Source organism: Nestor notabilis, unplaced genomic scaffold, assembly GCF_000696875.1.
Source record: "Nestor notabilis isolate BGI_N333 unplaced genomic scaffold, ASM69687v1 scaffold12044, whole genome shotgun sequence".
Classification (NCBI taxonomy): domain Eukaryota; kingdom Metazoa; phylum Chordata; class Aves; order Psittaciformes; family Psittacidae; genus Nestor; species Nestor notabilis.
Genome location: NW_009924297.1, coordinates 517 through 6,971, shown reverse-complemented (window position 1 = coordinate 6,971; position 6,455 = coordinate 517). Strand labels below are relative to the sequence as shown.

The 6,455-nt window shown below is 38.1% G+C and overlaps 1 protein-coding gene across 1 annotated transcript; it reads right to left on the bottom strand.

Annotated features, from left to right (window-relative positions):
* Nucleotides 1–943: 943 nt before the first annotated feature.
* Nucleotides 944–6,044, bottom strand: NDUFS6 (NADH dehydrogenase (ubiquinone) Fe-S protein 6, 13kDa (NADH-coenzyme Q reductase); the record flags this gene model as incomplete). The annotated part of the gene is made up of 3 exons (XM_010012541.1): nucleotides 944–1,009; nucleotides 2,922–3,044; nucleotides 5,991–6,044. Coding segments are annotated over 3 exons (243 nt in total), but the record flags the coding sequence as incomplete, so codon positions are not given.
* Nucleotides 6,045–6,455: the final 411 nt, after the last annotated feature.

Genomic DNA, 6,455 nt, shown 5'->3' with positions numbered 1-6,455 from the left:
GGACTTACCAAAAACCCGTTTATAATGTCTCATATACGCTCTGTTGACAGATCATTTGGTCAGATCATGTAAGGTCAGATAGCCTAATGCAAGTTACTGGGTTTTATGAAAGAATCCTTTGCCATCTTTGTACATGCTCAGGTGCTACTCGAAACACAACATACATTAAGTCTTCTTGAATTTGGCCACTACACTAACATCTGTATTAAAGAAGCAGAAGCTGCTCCCTGTAATGGAGCAATCCCTGCTTTGAGTCTGACAAAACCTCGTTCCTAAAGAGGTTTCAAGGGTGTGAAGCCCAAGCAGAATCAGGTATTTACACTCTGATTCTCTCAGCTGGAGCACAAATGCTTGTGTCCTCACCTTTCACGTCTGCCAATTAGGTAGTTCTCCAGCTCACACTGATTACCATTCTAAGGCACTGGCTGTTTATTTTAATCAAGTAGCAAGCGTAGCTACTTAATTCAGGGATGACAGTTTTGCTTCCAGGAGTAAGTGTTCTAATGCTGAGTATTGTAATATCTTTGTGCTTCCATTTGTGAATCTAGCTATAGATACTAGGCCATGAACAAATTAAGAATGTCAAACAATGCCAAGACAAACACCTAGGATAATTAATCCCCCAGTAAACATACATATCCAATTCAGTGTTGAAAAGAATACAAATCTCTCCAGTACAAACCTAACCCACACTGCCACCAAATGCCATTTCCAAGCCTACCAAACAAGGCGGGACATTTGTTCCATGAAAAACAAATTAAGCACAAAAAAGGAATTGTAATACCATTCAGCGCTCCAACACTTGACAACCCAGGTTTAAAAAGCTACAGACTGGACATTCCTAAACACAAACACTAATCTTGGGTTTCTAAATATATATTGTTTATTTATAGTTAAATGTTAACATCTGACCAGAAATCTGTAAGCATGCAGGGACAATCTTTTAGTGATGTTTCTGTTTAAACTGAAGTCCACAGTAGCCACATGTTCCGGTCTTTGTATCTTTGTCCTGCAAAAACATAAAAATACAATAGCTGCTAGTTTCAGTTCACAGAACTTTCAGAAATTACAAATTTTGTCTTACTTGTATGTGCCACCTTAAAATAGATCAATATAGCTGAATTACAGAGTTTAATCTTATTTGAAACACTGGAAGTAAGGACAATGGTATGAGGCTCATGCTTGATTTCCATTTCCTATGCAGCTCCCCTTCTGCCAGCCTTTTAAATACCAGGTCTAATCTCAGCAGCACACCTTTAAAGTCAAGCCAAGTGATACCTCTTCAGCAATAAAGGGTCCTCCTACCAAACTAGATATCTTAAATAAGTTCAATTATATCTGTTCCGATGTTCTGAAAAATTGATTTCATTTCATAATTATTTGAATTCAGAACAGGCTTTGGCATTTCCAAGTTATATCTAGACAGGCATTTCAGCCAGACATGTAAGCTACAGAGTCAGTTGCAGAAACAGGGAAATTTCAGTAGGATTCTGGAAGAAATTCTGAAAGAAAACATTTTGGAGAAAAGTAGCAGTTACTACTGTAGAAAATTTTACTTTTCTCTCCAAAAGATACATTATCTTTTTAAAAAAATTTAGAAGTGTGACTGACCGCAAGCTCTTGTTGCAGTCTTTTCTAACACAACAAAACACAACACAGGGATCTTCTGTTATTTAGCAACATAACCATTTCAGTCATGAAATGGTTCCTATTCCTTAATACAGGATTAGAAGTGAGAAATCCAGGCTACCAGCCACCAACAAAAGCCTGGATTTCAATTTTTAGGGCTGGGGGAAAGAAGCTGATCTAATACCATTCTCCCTGTTTGCTGAAATTAGCTTTTAAGAACTAAACCACAGACATCTTGTAAATGGATTGTAAACACAGAAAGATCTCAAAATTTACAAAAAAACCTAAGGCATTCTTCAAGAAGAGCATGGCACAAGTCAAACAAATCAATAGAAATGCAGTGTGCTGCAGAAGTTAACTTAAGACTGAAGAACACAAGCTTCCTAAGTGTTACGAATTAGAACCTCTGAGCATTTGACTTCGAATAATGCAATATGAATCATTACACAGTTCTTTCTTTGTTCAAAATAGAAATGCTTATGATTATAGTTAGGAGTCGCAACAACACTGACACTAAAGGACTCCAGCCCTCCTCCACCGTTGTTTTGGGTATTAAGCAAATGTTAAATTTTGGGTGAGCAAGCAAAGATTTTGAGACATTTGCAGTCAGGGTCTGCCCAAGAACAGTATCTAAGCAACAGGTCCACTGAGGTCAGAGGATGGTAGCCTGAATATTTTTACTCTCTGGAATAAGAATACACTGGAAACTACCGTTAGTGTCAATAGGAGGACAAGACAACATTTATTCTTCATTGATTCTCTGACCACAATTGAAACGTTTAATCTTCAGAACTACCAAGATTCTGAAAGACTGAAAGAGGGGTTGGTTTATTGGTTGGTTTGTTTAGGGTTTTTTTATCCCGCCTCTTCTTTTCTTTGAACTTCGAAGGGTCAAAACAAACTGCATATTCCTAACAATACCACAATTGTATCCTAAATCTACACCACAGTGGCATTTAAATAATTAGAGTAAGCGCCTGACAATACAAGCAATGTTATTCTTTGGTCTTAGGGCACTGCTTGTTCATATTACTTCAGTTAATCTCTTAAAAGAATAAAATTTTTGTCCTATCAAACAAATAAAAATTTCAAAAAGAAATCTCTGCAACTTCACGTGGAAGCCCTCTAACTCTTCTGACTAGAAATCTTAATTTTACATTAGGTACTATATAAAACAAGCATCCTGGGCAGTTACTCTTTTTACTTTGTTACACTAGCATGCTCAAAAGTAGGTAATCTTACAAACAAGAATCTACAGGCGAAACATCCTATATGCAGAACAAAGATATTACCAAGTTTATGTATACTTTAGGATGTCCCAAAGCTCCACCACCACCATCACATGATATCACTCTGCTTTCAACTTCACTCACAGGCTGCTCTGCTATCAGATCGATCGCAAAATTCTTGTTCACCTGTAAGAGAAAAAAAAAGAAACTTTCAGATACCCTTCCCACTCAGACAGAAAGCAATTACTATTTACTGCCTCCCCAAGCAGTTCCACTACAGCCATCTTGAGAAGTTCCTTCATGGGTTTCCTCCCACCTCCTCCACCAGCTTTTAAGCTGTGCTGTAAACCAGATCAGTGAACTACACCTCACTACTGCATGGTCACCTCTGCAGAAGTAATCCCCTTCCCCTGATACACAGGCCACATCAGTGCTCAGGTTTACAACGTGACCTAAGCAGATTCAGCAGAGAGGTGAGCAGGAACAAGCAGCCAAGAACAGAGGATATTTAACTGACACTGCCTCTGTATTGTGCTTTAGCAACTACATGATAAAATTGCAAAAGACCCTCTGCTGATAAAAATAATAGCGGGACAAGTAAGGTCAGGAGTGAGATAAAACAACTGCTGGTAATTTAGAGCCTCTTAGCATACTCCTTATTCTATCGGTGCACAGGAATCCATGAACAGGGTGCATAACAATGGTCAGAAAGGCAAACTGATCAGCATTAGAAAAGGTGTGCCTCTCTGTAAACCCACCTTACACACACTTCCTGAATACGCACATCAGTGACAAGTAGTCTTTTTCCTAGGTCACACCTGCATGGCCTGGCAAATATACCCGCCTCTGGACAGACCTGTGATACAGCAACTTGGGCCTCACCAGGACCTACAGCACCCAGCCACAGCACTTTTCTCCCTCATCCACAGCAGCCTTTACCAGTCTACCCCGAGCAGGTACTGAGCAGATAACCCCTCCTACCCATCATGTAAACTTGCTTCAGGAGGGGCCAGCTTTCTCAAAGATGATGTTATACATGCAGAAATATAAAATAATACACACACACAAAGAAGGCACTATCTAATGCTCTGTATGTAAGGCTCATAAACATGCCGGTATTTGAATGAAGATGAGATTCTTAGGAAAAAGATGAGTCCCTAAGAACTACAATGATACTTTTATATAGTTCTATAAATAACAACTTAGGGTCTTTCACCAAGACTCTAATTGAGTCCCCCCCAAATGTGCATTCTTGGTATAGCAGTTGAAAAATCAGTTTTGCAAACAACCATATTTTCTTTACCTAAATAAGATGCTACCTAAATAAAGTTAACAAAAAATTATTTTTTTGGTATTGAAGCTAATTGGCAACATCAAGAACCTCACAGACTGAGGCCTGCAAGTCACATGTAATCTTGACAACCTGCAATGATTTTTACTGCTGCTTTTAATAACACTCAAAACTGTGCATCCTTTATTTCATGCTGAAGAAGAAAGAGGGAGGTACCACCATGGTGCACCACTGCTTCAAGATCAGAAGCAGAACTCCACTCTTCACAGTATTTCTGAGAAACAAGACAACACTCAGACTACAGGTGCATCTGTGAAACCCTAATACTAACAGCTGAAACACAGTAGGGGATAATAGGAAAGCTCCAAGAGAGCGATCCCATTCATAAGCACAGATGAGGATCATTTTAGTATTTAACAAGTAAATTTTGTTCCAATTTCACAATTAAATCCTAGCATTAAACCTTGCTTAGCAGACTTAAAGCTTGTCTTTTGCTGAAGAAGGAGGAATTGGGCTAAACAGAAAACCCTGGGTGATCCTCACCACAGAGTCTGAAAGCAGCTGCTGGCAAAGGCACATCAGGGGGACCAGTGCCCTGTGGAGAATTAGGCTTAAGAAGCATTTCCTACAAAGTTACAGAAGTAGCATAGAAACAGCCATTACATTTGGGAGAGACCTACTTTGCCACTATTCTCCCAGAAGTAAACTACTACAGCATTTTAAGTGACATTTTCTTTTAACTACTTCCCATGTAGAATCCTCATTTCTGCCACACAGCACAAGTTAAATTGTAGCGATATAAAGAGGTATACTCAATACAGAACCTCAAAAATCAGCATAATTACTTCAGGTTAATTTAGGAAGAGAATAATTACACACAACTGCATTAAAAATCTATCACACCTTATATTTAATGCCTCTACTGTATATACACATTTATAGCATTAACACTATCAGACACTCATCAGATGCTCAGGTGTTGAAGAATATGATTTAGGTGAAACAATCTCTGTTTTTCTCCCTAAGACCAGCAGATGCCTAACGGAGCAGCACTGTTCGATCATTAGAGAGAACTCGGTACTAAAGGACTTACAATTTCACATACCCACTCTATTGATAAGCAGCAACAGGCGCACCAGATAACTTCACGGTACATTTGGCTGATGCTGGTGTTACTCAACTTTGCCTTTGAGGCTTCATTATTTCAAAATACTCTAAATTTTAGTTTTATCTGTTACATCACTGTTCAGTAAATGCATTCCAGGCTCTGGAAATGAATTAGCTTCATCAAAAACTCAGTTTAGGTAAAGCTCAAGATTATAACTATGCGGAAGTAGATAAAGCTTCTAAACATGCATTTAAACATATGTATAGATGCACCATTCAACAGGGCATTTAATTATGTTATTTATTGAACACAAATTGCACTAAAAACATGTTTAAAATTTTCTTAAAACACATGCTTAAAATAAAAAGTTCAAGTTTAAGATGCTCAAACACATCTTAAAATAACCACATAGCAATTGTAAGACAAGTCTTGAATTTCCCAAAAAGTAGAAAGGTACACAGAAATTACTATAAACTGCCTTAAAATCAGAACTTTCAACGTAATGAAAAAAGCACCAAAAAACCAAAATCTAAACCAGATTGGTTTTAGTAGACTTCTGGGGTTGGTTTGTTTTTTTCTGGTTGTGGTTTTGAGGGTTGGTTGGTTTGCCATTTTGTTGCTGGGTTTTTAGGTTTGTTTTTTTTAATGACCATCAAGTTGAGGACATCAATATCAAATATAAGAAATCCCTCAAACCAAACCCTCTCCTGTGAGTTAAAGTAGAATGAGTTACCTCCTTTTGTCGTCCAACGAATCTAACTCTTCTGTAATCCTTTTCATCATATACCTAAGGAATAAAATAAGTGTGATTGATCAAAAAAAGCAATAATCATACATAAAGAACACAAAGGCTTACAGCACTGTCAAGGCTAAGCAGCTGAAATTGTTTCTTCAGCTCTGAGCATTGGCATCATCTTACAAGTATGTTCTGCACAGAAAATTTCTGTCACACAGCAAAGTACATTTTAGGTTGGAAAGTAGAAAAGAAAGGAGGAGGTGGGGTTAAAGCCAGTAAACAGAAGCCTTAGCTCTGACAACAGAGACAAAGAGAAAATTTATTACTTATAATGCTGTTCCTTGATCCCACACTGCCATCTGTAAGGTGGACTAAAATAGGAAATTCAAGTTTCATGTTTATCTATGTTCAGGTTCCACAAGCACAGCGAGAACCCTCCTGCACTAGCTCCACCAGCCATTC